General features: G+C 53.7%; 1 protein-coding gene and 1 long non-coding RNA gene across 2 annotated transcripts in view; both read left to right on the top strand.

Annotated features, from left to right (window-relative positions):
- Positions 1–6,889: 6,889 nt before the first annotated feature.
- The window catches only part of SNTB1 (syntrophin beta 1), a 246,696-nt gene continuing 240,404 nt past the window's right edge, over positions 6,890–13,181 (top strand). Inside the window, exon 1 of the mRNA XM_040261800.1 lies at positions 6,890–7,493. Within this exon, the coding sequence (XP_040117734.1) occupies positions 6,977–7,493 (517 nt within the window). The 5' untranslated portion in view covers positions 6,890–6,976. The remainder of the gene's footprint in view (positions 7,494–13,181) is intronic.
- Positions 7,613–11,249, top strand: LOC120878890. Its single transcript, XR_005724653.1, has 2 exons — positions 7,613–8,296; positions 8,694–11,249. It is a non-coding gene; the product is annotated as an uncharacterized LOC120878890 (long non-coding RNA).

The following is a 13,181-nucleotide window of genomic DNA, read 5'->3' as shown; positions in this document are numbered from 1 at the left end:
GCTGCATTTCATGGGGTCGCAAAGAGTAGGACACTGAACTGAACTACAGACACCATTTCACCCATAAACAAATCAGCACATACCTTCTAAGAAGAAAAACTTTCTATGATTATTGCCCCCAAGAAACTTAACTACCATGGATGCAATTATATGATCAAACATACAGTCTGTATTTAAATATCTTTAATTGCCACACACATAAAAAGTCCCTGCAGTTTTTCTTTGATGACTGAATCTAAGACCCTACAATTTATCTGGGTTTCATGCCCCTTTAGCTTCCTTTTAAAAAATTCCACCCTGTGTTTTGTCTTCCAAGACTTAACACTTTTGAGACGACCAGGCCACTTGTGTTATAGAGCCCGGGCCATCTGGGCCTGCTATTGGCCCATGTTCATGTACTTAGGAGGCGGGCTGGATCGAGGGCCTGTGTGGGGCTGTATGTGCCTTTCCTGGTGTGTGTTCTAGGGACAGAGGAGCTGCAGAGACTTTGAACTCACCACGCAGGTTTGCTCCTGGCGCTGCTATCAGAATACTAATCGTGCTTTCTGCACAATTTCTTTCTGTATTGTAGGGCACACCAAGACGAATAACTCTATTGACGTGTGAAAATCAGATTTCTCACATATTGGGAGACACAAATATGGAGTAAGGAAAAGTCAGAAAGCAGCTTATGGCGTAGGATTTGAAGTGAGAATATGAATATAAACTATTTGCATGTTATCATAATATAAATAAGTGCACCTGGTCTCCATATCTAGGTTTTTAAATAATTTTCCCACTAAAAGGGACCAGGGCTCCTTAAGGAATGACTGATCCCAGGGCTAGGCATATAAAATACAAATTAATCCTGGAAGAGCTTGTTATGGCAGAAAGCAAAAAGCAGAAACTTATAAAAAGTGCTTAAAGACAATGAAGACCCATCAAAAGAACATAAGAGTCAGCTTAAAGAGGCTCATACTGGCCAAATTTGATATATTTAAGCAGAAAACAGGATAATGATAGTAATGAATTAGAGCACATTAGATAAGAATCTAGATCACAGTGAAACTAAGAATCAACAACAAAAACAGCTACATATAGGGGAATTCCCTGGAGGTCCAGAGGTTAGGACTCTGTGCTCCCACTGCAGGGGGCACAGGCGAGACCCACGGCCGGGAAACTAAGATCCCACGTGCTGTGAGGCCTGCCAAGCGAACAACCTAGAAACTGTGCAGAAGAAAGCGCCTCCTTGCAGAGGTGTGTCTGCCAATAGGTGTGGCAGGAATTGCTGGACCCGATACCTGCCTTTCTAACATGGCCCCCAGGGGGTTCTATTTCACTCCCACCACTGAGAACAATTGCCAGGTGTTTCCTTGAAACTGGAGTTTATAAAAGCCATGGGATCCCCAGTGCTGGAGCAACTAACGCAGAACGGAAACATGGAAACAGAAATTCTAGCCGACCCAGGACGATTTGTTTCTCCTTTGAAAGCCTTCTGAGAGTACGCTTCCACACTGTTTGGCCGAGCCGTCTTCGGGCTGCTCCTGAGACCTGCCCTTCTGTTTTCGCGTGGTCCTGAGACCTTCCCGGCTCCCTTCTCCACAGTCCCTCCCCTGCGGCGCAGTCTTTTCACCCACGGAGACGGTGAACGCAGGCCGCTGCCTGGGACTGCCGCCAGGCTCAGCCTCTTGCTTGCTCTAGTTTTTTTGTCCCTTCACCAAGCAGATCAGAGATTTCAAGCATCGACTGCCAACTTGGAGTTTAGTCCAGTGGCTACTTCAAGTAAATACACTGTCTTATGATGCCTCAGATGGCTTGAATTTTCATTTCAGAAGTAGGGCAGTAGCTCTTTGCCTTTAAATATGTCTTCTGTCTCTGGGTTTCCAAGTTTTCCAGTTAATTGGGGCTATTTTCGTGTGGCTCTAGTTTAGTTATGAAGAGAAGGAATTCAAAAGTTAGCATAGTAATTATGAATTTCTTTCCCCATAAACACTTTCCCTTTGCTTCCATATTGAAATACATTGCCAGACCAAATCAATTCTGCTTTCCGCATTTCCCTTTGACTTTCATTTTCCTTTCAACATTCATCCTTTGACTTTTCACTTCCTTGCTATTTAAAGATGTGTATGAAAGAAACCTTTGATTTCTTATTCCTCTTCACCTGTTTACTGGGACATCTTCAATGCCTCCTCAGGCCAACTTGCTAAGGCTCCTAGTGTTTGCTACCAGAGTTTGAGAGTCATTTTATTCAATGTCTTTAATGTGACATCTCACCTATCCTTCTACAGTTTTCAAAAAGAATCAAATTTAAGATCCTTTAGGAAAAGTGACTTAAATGTAGAGCACAGATATTAAAAGACTGGATATGGTTTGTCTCAACAGAAGTAGTTATGGAAGAGAACCAGAGAGAATGGAGCTCCACGGGAGGAGAGAGAGGATAAGCATCTAACTACATTTCCATTCTGCCCTGGGCTAGCTCTGCTCCCCAGAAGTCACCACTACAACATTCTCAACACAACGAGCAATCAAATAATTCACCTGACCAACCGGCTGGCTGGGAGTCTGGGTGGTGGTCTCTCCACCCAGCTGAATACCAGCCTCGGCAACAGAGGGTGTGGGCCAACCCGCTTCCGGTGGGCGAGGTGCCTGCAGGCCTCCTGGGGCGCCGGCGCTCTGCCCGGGTCTCGGCCTCAGTCCCAGTGCCGCACCTTGAAGGTGAGAGTCACTCCCCACGTGCTTTGAGGAAGGTTTGAGAGCCAGGGTGGAGTCTTCGACGGGAATCTTCTTCTTAGAGAAAGTAACGAGCTTTGTGGCTCCTCTTGGGCCAAGAGCTGCACCAGGGCAACTTCTGGCTTCTCAAAGAGGCCTCTGTTAGCTGTTAAGGCTCCTCAATAGGTCTCCGTGAGGCTTCAGCGGCCTCGCAGCGGAGGGTCGGATCAGGGCATGACTGGGCCCCTTGCCGTCAACTTCAGCCTTGTTCTGGCTCAGCCAGTGATGACGAACAGCGTTGCCTCCTCTCAGCGCCAGCACACGAATCCTGTGAAAGACGCCCCGTTGTTACTTGTGAAAACCTTGCCCCAGTCACTCTAGACCCTCTGCCCTGCTGTAGTTTCTTCCCGGCACTCACTTCTCCATGAAGGCTTCTTACCTCTCAGCCTTTCTCCGCCTCCAGCCTGTGGCCTGCTATGATGGGCGCCTCCGAGGGCACGTCCTACCGTCTGTCTGCGCCCCTAGAACAGCGCCTGGGACAGGGCAGGGGACAAACCCCTCTGTGGAAAGAGAGCGGACGTGGCCCCTTCCCCACGGGCTGCTCCTGCCGCCCCAGGCATCCTCGCCCCGCGCCCGAGGACTTCTGCAGGCCAAGGTCCACCCCTCTTGCAGGAAAACACAACCCCACAGCAAAGACGCACCCACAGAAGATCCCACTTTGGGCTGGGTGGAGACGGAAGTCAAAAGCGGAGGACTGAAGGAGGAAACAGAACCAGGGACAGAGCTGAGTAAAAGAAATTTGGTTAAAAAAGAAGGAGGGGACTTGAGGTGTCACTTCTGGAATGCTCAAGGTGGACGGGCAGTCGCGCCAGCCCAGCTGCGGCTTGTCACAGACCCATCACGGGGCCTTAACGCCGTCACTGCTCTGCTCAGCTTCAAACGCCGCACTCGTGAAGTCAGGACGCCGGGAGTCCTTTCAGACCTGTCCAGGGGCCATTCTTCACAAGGGGAGATCGAGGAGAGCGTAACCTGTCCTGACTGAATGCACTACAGGGCTACTGCGTGGCAGCCCTGCCTAGTACCAAGAGGTTAATTCAAGCTTACCTTTGAGAGCCAGCAGCTTTCCTAATCGGGCCAGGTGTGCAGAGGTGTCTGAGGGATCAGACAGGGCTTCTAGGCCAGCAAGACCACAGCCGTCATCAGCTCCAACCTATTAACACGTCTGAAGAAAAGAATGTGCTGACTCTGGGGGAGCGGGTGTCCTCTGAGCCCGGGGAGCGGGAGACACCCGAGACAAAGCTGGCTGCACCTCGCTAGTTGCTGAGATGCCGCGTCCAGTCTGACCCATTCTACCCCCTGGGCTAGCCCGCCAGGCTCCTCTATCCGTGAGGTGAGGATACTGGAGTGGGTTGCCACTTCCTTCTCCAGGGGGATCTTACCCACCCAGGAATCCGACCTGTGTCTCCTGTCTTGGCAGGCGGACCCTTTACCACCGAGCCATCTGGGCAGTCCGCACCTTTCCAGGAGAAGGGGCCTAACCCTCAGGGCCTCCCTCCCAGTGGACACGCTGTCCTCAGTGCAAGCTGAACATTGAGGCCGACAGGGTCTGAGCATTTTTTAGGAGAGCGGAGGACGATGGTGAGGAGTCCAAGCTCTTCACACCTGGGTTCGTACCCTGACTCTGCCATTTATCAGCTACAGGACCAGGGCTAGTTTTAAAACTCTGCACCTCCACTTTTCCACCTGTGATATAGGAGTGATGATAATAGGAAGCGTTGTCATCCCAAGAATTCCCAGGAGGATTAAGTTGACATGTGTAAAGCGTTTAGAATAGGGCTGTTATTCCAATTCCACTGGCAAAGCCATCTCTGGCTGACACGCACGCCTTGGGCCTAATGATAATGAATATTTGCTCTGCTTTTGATGCCACTTTCAACAAGCAACCTACTCCTTCCCATGTAGGTTTGCTTACCCGGAAAAAATGTGCTTATTGCGGGGATTCTGAGAAACTGCCATCCCAGAGCTCGCAGTTTCTAATGGCAAATCAATACGTTACTTCCAGTTATGCCTGGGCCTCTGACATCGCTCGACCACAGAAGCGAGGTCCAGGTGCAACGTGAATGGAGATGTCAGTCCCAGGGCAGAGCTGGTTTGATTGCTAAGTCATCACACTGGCCTTCTGGCGCCGACTTCCATCTCAGCCCACTTGGCAGACGCTCGGGACCTGCGTCCTCAGCCTCTAAACAGAGGGCGGGACCATCAGGCTTCCCACCCAGCAGGACGCTGCCCGTGCTGTCGGGCCTGAGGGCCGCTAATGAGAGGATAAACAGCCTCTAGAGCACTGGTGGGTTGGCAGTACTGGAAATGAGGGCGCTGCAGGCAGAAGTATAAATCTGAGCCTTCCCCTAGACCTGCAATGACTGCAAAAAAAAAAAAAAAAGAAGAAGAAATCCAGTGAAGTATAAATCTGAGCCTTCCCCTTGACCCACCTGTAGTGACTGCAAAAAAAAAAAAAAGAAGAAATCCAGTGTTTCCATTTTATCCTGGGTCCCGGCCTGGAATACCAACCACCCAATCTTTGGAGATTGGTCTGGGATTTTAAACATTCTTATTTAAAACTGTGAGTCACGCCGGAAGGGTTAGAAGTGTCAGTGAGGAAATGCATCAGAGGGAATGTGTTCCTAAGACTTCTTTCCTCCTGACGCTTTGCTGGGTTGGCTGTACGTTTAGGAATTCTGGGACTGGTGAGCTTTTTGTTTGGTTTTAGAGAGAGGGCACAGGGAAGTGGGAAAGGGAGGTATTGATAACTGGGAAATGTGAAACACTTCCAGAGCTCCGTGAGGCCTGCTGTGGGTGGAGGAGAACTTGAGGAGTTTCAAGGACTAGGCTGGTTCTGGAAGATTCATCTAAGGGTTATGTTGGCATTTCCAGTGCTTATCTTACCACTGGGAAGGTAACCAGGGATTATAATGTCTCATCCCGGGAAAAACGCAGCTTAAGCTGCAAATAAGTCACCCATAAAGAAAGTCTGGAGACACAATCCATTGCAACTGCGTTCTTTAAGATGGACTTTCTCTGTTGGATCTTCGGAATAAAGAAAGTCATAGGAAGCAGTTGGGGTGGCGTGGCGGGTAGGGAGATAGGTCAGAAGCAGAGAGCATATATTCCGCTAGGACGAAGAGCATCTGTCCCTGGGGCCTGGGGCAGGTGGAGACACGTCCCCCAAGACCCAGCACAAAGATGTCCTGCCTTTAAAGACGGTGTCCCGCAATCGGGTTATGCTGACGTTTCACTTGGGATTCACAGGCTAGCCTTTCCCTTGTGACTCTCGGGGAACCTGGGGCCTCTGAGTCTACCTGGGCGTCCCGGCAGAGAGGAGAGACAGGTAAGACCTGGGCAAGAGGAGGAAGCGAGGAGGCTTGAATCTAGACTCGGCTGGGGTTCAGACTGAGGGGCGGCCCGGCAGAGGGTGTGAGGGGGGGGGGGGTTGGGGAACCGCCGGGGGGGAAGGGGGGACGGGCGCCGGACGCCCAGACCGCGTGAGGCGGTGAGCGCCCGGGGTAGGGCGGTCCCCGGGGCGGCGTGGGGTCCACGGGGCAGGGCAGGGTGCCGAAGAGAGGGCGTGGGGTCCCTGGAGCCGGTGAGGTCCCCGGGGCGGGGTGGGGAGAGGAAAGGGCCGGGGCTGCGTGGGGTCCCGGGGACGGCATGGGGTCCCTGGAGCGGGGTGGGGTCCCCGGGCCGGGGCCCCTGGAGCGGGGTGGGGTCCCCGGGGCAGGGTGGGGAGTCCTCGGGGCGAGGCGGGGTCCGGGAGAGGGCGTGGGGTCCCTGGAGCGGGGTGGGGTCCCCGGGGCGGGGCGGGGAGAGGAGAGGGCCGGGGCTGCGTGGGGCCCCAGGGACCGCGTGGGGGGCCCCCGGGGCGGCTCGCGCGCGCGGGGGGCGGCGGCGGGACAGGTGAGCGGCCGCGGCCCCGCCCGGCCCCGCCCGGCGCGCAGCCGTCCCGCCCCCTCGGCCGCGGTTTCGCAGCTGGCTCTTTCCTCCCCTCCCGTTCCTCTCTCCTTTTAGGTCGCTCCACCCCGCCCAGATCAGGCCGGGGGCCGGCCCGAGCGCGGCCGCCAGCTCGCGCGGGGCGGCTCGGCGAGTCCGGAGCGGAGCCGCGTCCTCCCCGCAGGCGCGCTCGTCGCTCCCCGCGCGGCCCTCGCGGCTTTCCCCCCCGCCCCGCGCGCTCGTCGCTCCCCGCGCGGCCCCCCGCACTTTGCCCCGCGGGCGCGCGTTGGAGAATGCCGGAAAGATGGCGGTAGCGGCGGGGCCGGCCGGCGGGGGCGGCCGCGCGCCGCGCAGCGGGCTGCTGGAAGTTCTGGTGCGGGACCGCTGGCACAAAGTTCTGGTGAACTTGGGCGAGGACGCCCTGCTGCTGAGCTGCGAGGACGGCGCGGCCAACGGCCTCGGGGCGGCCGCCGGAGCCTCGTCGCGCCGGGGCGCGGGGCCCGCGGAGGCGGCCGCCGGGGTCCGCACCGCCTTCACCGACCCGCCCGAGCGGGTGCCCGAGGCCGTGTGCAGCCAGAAGCGCGGCGTGAAGGTGCTGAAGCAGGAGCTGGGCGGGCTGGGCATCAGCATCAAGGGCGGCAAGGAGAACAAGATGCCCATTCTCATCAGCAAGATCTTCAAGGGGCTGGCGGCCGACCAGACCCAGGCGCTCTACGTGGGCGACGCCATCCTCTCGGTGAACGGCGCCGACCTGCGCGACGCCACCCACGACGAGGCGGTGCAGGCGCTGAAGCGCGCGGGCCGCGAGGTGCTGCTGGAAGGTGAGGGCCCATCGCGGGGCGCGCGGCTCGGGGTGCGCGCCCCGCTCCACCTCCCTCCCCGCCCCCGGCCTGCAGCCGCTCTCCCTCCCGAGGCCGCAGCGCGCGGACTGGTGACAACTTCTACCCTCCTGGGGGCAACTCGCCTCCACCCCAGGGGCGTCCCGGGCGTCGACCTGGCAGGGCTGGAGGGAAGGGCCGGGCGAGCGAGCTTTCTTGAGCCCCTACCCATTGCCCGGCAGAGGGCCGGGGGCGGCCTGCCCTTTGCCTCGTTTTTATCCGCGCGAAATCCCGGTGTCGTGTCGGGGCTGCAGGTGAAGCTGGCGGGGAGGGGTTCACGGCCACGTTACGGAGCCGGCTCGCCGAGTGATCGCGACTCTGCTCGCGCACGATTTTCTCTCAGAAGCCTGGGCAGCCCGGCGTAAAACAGGCGGGGGGGGTTTGAGTCTCACAGGGGCCCGAGAGAGGGGGCCACGTGTGGATGCCGACACTCCCACCACCCTTCCCGGCTTCCCTCCTTCCAAGTCGGAAACGGGGCTCCTGGCGAGTCGCGCCAAGGGCTGGGAGGCCGCTGCAGCTTTTCGCAGAAGTTCGCTTCTCCTGCCAGGTGCCTGGCCGGTCGGTCTGGATTCCAGGTCGCTCTGGGCGGAGGGCTGCTGGGGTGTTTCTTCCTGCCCGAGTGTCCCCTGCACCCCCTCGGAGTGCTGTGGAATCGACTTGACGTTTGTAAACAGTGTCCCCTGCTCGTGAAGTGTCTCAGCACCTCCTCTCTTGAGACCTGCAGGCCCCGTTCCCTGTTCCAGAGCGTGAGTAGGGTGGTCTGCGGCGTGTGTCCTGGCGTGGCTGTGTGTCCGTCTGTGCACAGAGGGGCGGTGGGGGCGCTGGGGGGTGGACGTCTTTCCTGCCGCAGCTGCGCTCCCGTCTCTCCCTCCGTGTCCCCGTCCGCCGCTCAGCTGCGGGGTACACACCTCTTCGTGTGACATAGTGTCTGTTTAGCCAGCTGCCCCCACACTGTAGACTGAGCTGTCTGGGGCCTTTTATTTGATTAGGGGTCCTCTCCCTTGAGCTCCATGTCATGCCCGCTGAGTAGATGAATAAATGAAACCATGGCCATGGAAACGGAATGTTTCAGCTGAGACCTTGTAAACTGGTGGTTGATTTAAGTCCTAATTTAAGACCTTGAGTCGATTTCCTGCTCATCAGTTGCAGTGCGGCCTGTGAAACCGAGAAAGTTTGAGGTTTGGAAACCAGCTGCTCTTCCCTGGAACAGCTGATGCAGCTCTGGTCCATGGTGGCCCGCTTCCTGGCCTAGAGTACAGAAGGTTCCCCCCAGCCCTTATTTGTCTAGAGTGTTTGTGATGTCTTCATATTTAATTGCTACCCGGGATCCAGAAAGTAGAAGGCTATTTGCCTTGGCTTGATGATTAACATAAGTAAACAGAAAAAAGTTTCTTGAGTCAAGTGTGTGTTGGCTTGTGTGACAAGGGGCAGGTGGAATCTGGAGCAAGTGTAGTTTGGACTATAAACGTCTGGACACCTGCTCGGCTTGCAGTATTACTGCAGAATATCAGGGGGCACAAAGGCAGGTCGTTTCTATTTCAGGCACTGCCCTTGATTATGTCTTTTGTTTTATTCCCCCTCTGTTTCAATTTAGTGAATAGTGACTTAGCAAAGAAATAAATTAAAAAATCTACCTCTCCCCTGAAGAGGAAGAAAATATGATTCTGGGAGTTAAAAATAAATTTAGTCAAGAAAATAATTCAAGCAGTTGTCTGAATTTTTTTGGTGCTGCAACTGAAAAGTGAGTTTTGTAAAAACCTCTAAATTTAACAGTCTTAAACAGATTGTTGTGTGTTCCAGGCAGGAGCTTTAGGGGAAGACTTGTGGGCTTCCTGGACAAGACCCACCTGAGCTTTGTTTGGGCAGCCTGAGTGTTCAGAAATCAACTGCTATTAAGATAAACCAGAAACCTCCTCCCCACCAAAACAGTATCTGTTCTTCTGAGAGTATTGATCCTAAATGAGGTGGGCGTGGCTGTATATCATCAGATCAAACAGCACACCACTTCTCTCATAGCTTGCCTAGTACTAGCACAGGGTTCCCAGCTGAAGGGGCTTACCAGAACCACCAGAAGGGCTTTTAAAGGTCACCTGTCCACTGCTCCTGCACGGAAATGCCATCTTGATTCCAGAATTTCTACACAGGAAAGACTGTGCCGATGGAATCTAGTTGGATGAGAGGGCTAAGGGAGCTGCATTGAATATATATTTATATGGCAAAGACTTTTTTTAAAAACTTAGATTGCTTTCTCTGGTTTTTTGAGGGAGCAGATGGAGACTAGTTGAGTTCTTCAACCAATGCTGACACAGCGCTCATTTCATGACATGTGCCCCCTAGTGGAGACTCACTGCCTGTGCGCCTCTGTCAGTCATGCCAACTCTCTGCAGCCCTGTGGACTGTGGCCCCCAGGCTCCTCCGTCCATCTACTGATGGCACAGAGGGCTGCACTGCCAGTAACGTAATCAAGGGCTACATTTCTTCTGAAATGAAGCCCAGCAAATTTCAGTGCCTGCATTCTAGTCTTAGATTCTGTCGTAGAAGGATCTTAACCTCCCCGAGCCTCAGTGTCTTCTGAAAAATGAGAATAAGTAAATGTTTATTTACTGGGCTGCTATAAGGAAGAGCACTCTGAGCATTTTCTTAAAGGAAGTGGGGGGTGTATATCAAGTGCCTGTTGTGCTTAATTATTTTTATAATTCAAATGAAGACGAACTTGTTCCTTCTAAGGAGCAGGCTTTCCCTGTTCCTCTACTGGAGTTTATAGTTTAAATTTTTTATTTTATTTTTCATTTTTCTTGTACTATAGAACTGTAACCTTAGGAGACCATTGCTCTGGGCCAAGGAATCACAGCAACAGCTCACAGCTCTTGAGGACCTAATATATGCGGGGCTGCATTAGTCACATTCGTTGCTGTTACACTTTGAGTAACTCTTTGAGGCTGGTGCTACTGTTGCTAATTTTACTGAATGGAAACTGAAGTTGATAGACAACAGGTTATTTGCTTCAACTAACAGAAGATATCCAGGTCTGTCAGGCTTAAAAGCTCAAGGTGAGACTGATAGTGACTTCTGCTTCAGCTGTCTGCTTGAGTCAGTGGAAGCGTCATCAGTTATTGGACTCAAGACGCTCTTCGCGCTCCTTGTGTGCTGACCTCAGGCGGCAGCCACGAACTGGAGACGGTCACTCTGCGGCCACCCGGAGGGAGAGACAGGAGTGGACAGTGAGCCCCAGCTTAGTCACCAAGTGTCTGGTTGTCAAGAGGGATCTGCCGGGATATGGCCCACATTTGCGATGCGATGGAGCCTCCATTGTTGGACACATGGCGAGCAAAGAGACTAAACTGCAGTTCAGACTTTAAATAGTGACTCAACCATGCCAGTTAAGTCGGTGTCAGACCAAATGGGCATCAAAGTTAAGATCAGAAATCTTCACACTACAGACTCGTTTCCCGGTTTAGGGAGTGGAGAACACGGACCCTGCATCCAGCTGTGCAGATATTGTGCCCCATGACTCCAGGGGCGCACCCTCTGGAGTAGGGCAGGGCACACCTGCACAAATGCCTTTGGAAGCTTTGGGTGGAGGAGGGGGAGTGGGGGAGGGTCTTTGCCCTTATATTAATATTAAAATCATAATTTGCACTATATCAACTTTTTTGTAGCTGAAGCAACAATAAAGTCAGTTTCTTCAGAATTTGTTGAGATCAAGAGTGTAGAATGTTCTGAGAGTGGAGGTGAGGGGTGAGCAGAATTATCCTTGAGTACAAAAGTCTCCTGTGGAACCGGACTCGGAAAATGGAGACTCAAGTGAGAATGTCAGTGATGGTTGTTGACATTCACCCTGTCGCTCAAAGCTGCTTCCTCAGTACCTCCCCAGGGGCGCTTGGTGTGGAGAGTTGCTGAAATGTCTCTTTCACCACCACTTTCTGCAGTGCTGGAGGCGAGGGGCAGGGGGAGGGGGTGCAGGCGAAGGGTAGCGAGTTTGCTGGCGTATGGCCTCCGAGCTGGACCCAAAGTTGAACTTCAAAGGGCTTTATGGGCTGCAGTGCTTGCCCATGGGAAGGGAAGTTGAACCCCTCTTGGGCTAGCGGAAGGCCAGCGCCTCAGCCCAAAAAAGAGCTTGGCCGTCAGCTGTAGCTGAGTGTGAGTGGGAAGAATGTACCCTTTAGACCTTGCTGAGGGGCAGGAGTGAGAAAAGACGAGAGGATCGAGCAGGGTCGAGGTTGGTAGGGCTTCTTAGAGTCGGATTTCATTCTGAGGGTGAAGTGTTCAAGGCAGGGAAATGTCATGCTTGGTTTCATATTTCCAGAAGCTCACTCCCTCAAGCATGCTTCTGGCATAAAGTTGGCAAGACTAGTTAGGTGACTGGCCCCCTGCGCCCACCTAGCCGCCTGGGGTGTGGGCACCTGATCCTGAACTACATCTGGGGGCGCCTCCCTGAGCAGGACTTCGGTTTGTAGAGGGGCTTCACATGCATTTTGATTCTGTCTCCAGGTCACCCCTTTGTGGATGAGTGGACAGCTGTTATAATTCCCCTTTTGTACAGGAGGAAGTGGAAATGCCAGGGTTGTGTGACTGGTCCCAGGTACCTTGTCAGTGATGGAGCTGGAAATCAGGTTTTCTAACACTCCGTCAGCTTCTCTGCTGCACACTGACACCCGCCCAAGACGTCATGCAGGGGCGAGGAGAAGCCTCAGAGGATAAGACGTGGCTTCTCCTCGCAGGGAGCAGGGAGGTGGGGCACTTCAGGCTGATTGTGAAGTACTTGGAGGGCTTCCAAGGTGGTGCTAGTGGTAAAGATTCCCCCTGTCAGTGCAGGAGACATAAGAGACTCAAATTTGATCTCTGAGTCGGGAAGATTCCCTGGAGGAGGGCATGGCTACCCACTCCAGTATTCTTGCCTTGAGAAGCCCATGGACAGAGAAGCCTGGTGGGCTACCATCCATAGGGTTGCAGAGTCAGACACAACTGAAGCAACTTAACGTGCATGCATGTGAAGTAGTGGAGATTAGTAAGACAAAGGGAGATTTTTACTCCAGCATATAAAGCAATAGTACCTGGCATACATTGGGCTTCCCAGGTGGCTCAGTAGTAAAGAATTCGCCTGCCAATGCAGAAGGTGGAAGAGACTCAAGTTCAGTCTCTAGGCCAGGAAGATGTCCTGGAGGAGGAAACGGCAACCCACTCCAGTATTCTTGCCTGGAGAATCCCATGGACAGAGGAGCCTGGTGGGCAAAGGACTGGGCATGACTGAGTGACTGAGCGACTTCCCTGGTGGCTCAGACGGTAAAGCGTCTGTCTACACTGCGGGAGACCTAGGTTCGATCCCTGGGTCAGGAAGTTCCCTGGAGCAGGAAAAGGCGACCCACTCCAGTGCTCTTGCCTGGAGAATCCCGTGGACGGAGGAGAGTGGCTGAGCATTCATGCATGCACCTGGTACACGTTCAGCTGTTAAAATGTGTTAGGGAGGGAAAAATGGCAGGAGGCGGAAGGAAGGAGGGAGAGAGAGGAAGAATTTGGGGACGTAACAATGACCCTTTTTCACAACTCCCATCCTCCAGTACTCATGCTGTTAGACTATGGCAATAAACATTTGGCATCTGATAAGGAAACCGTACCTTTCCCTGTAGAGAA

The sequence above is a fragment of the Oryx dammah genome, unplaced genomic scaffold (assembly GCF_014754425.2).
Source record: "Oryx dammah isolate SB20612 unplaced genomic scaffold, SCBI_Odam_1.1 HiC_scaffold_19, whole genome shotgun sequence".
Classification (NCBI taxonomy): Eukaryota; Metazoa; Chordata; class Mammalia; order Artiodactyla; family Bovidae; genus Oryx; species Oryx dammah.
This window is presented reverse-complemented; position numbering and strand designations above follow the sequence as displayed.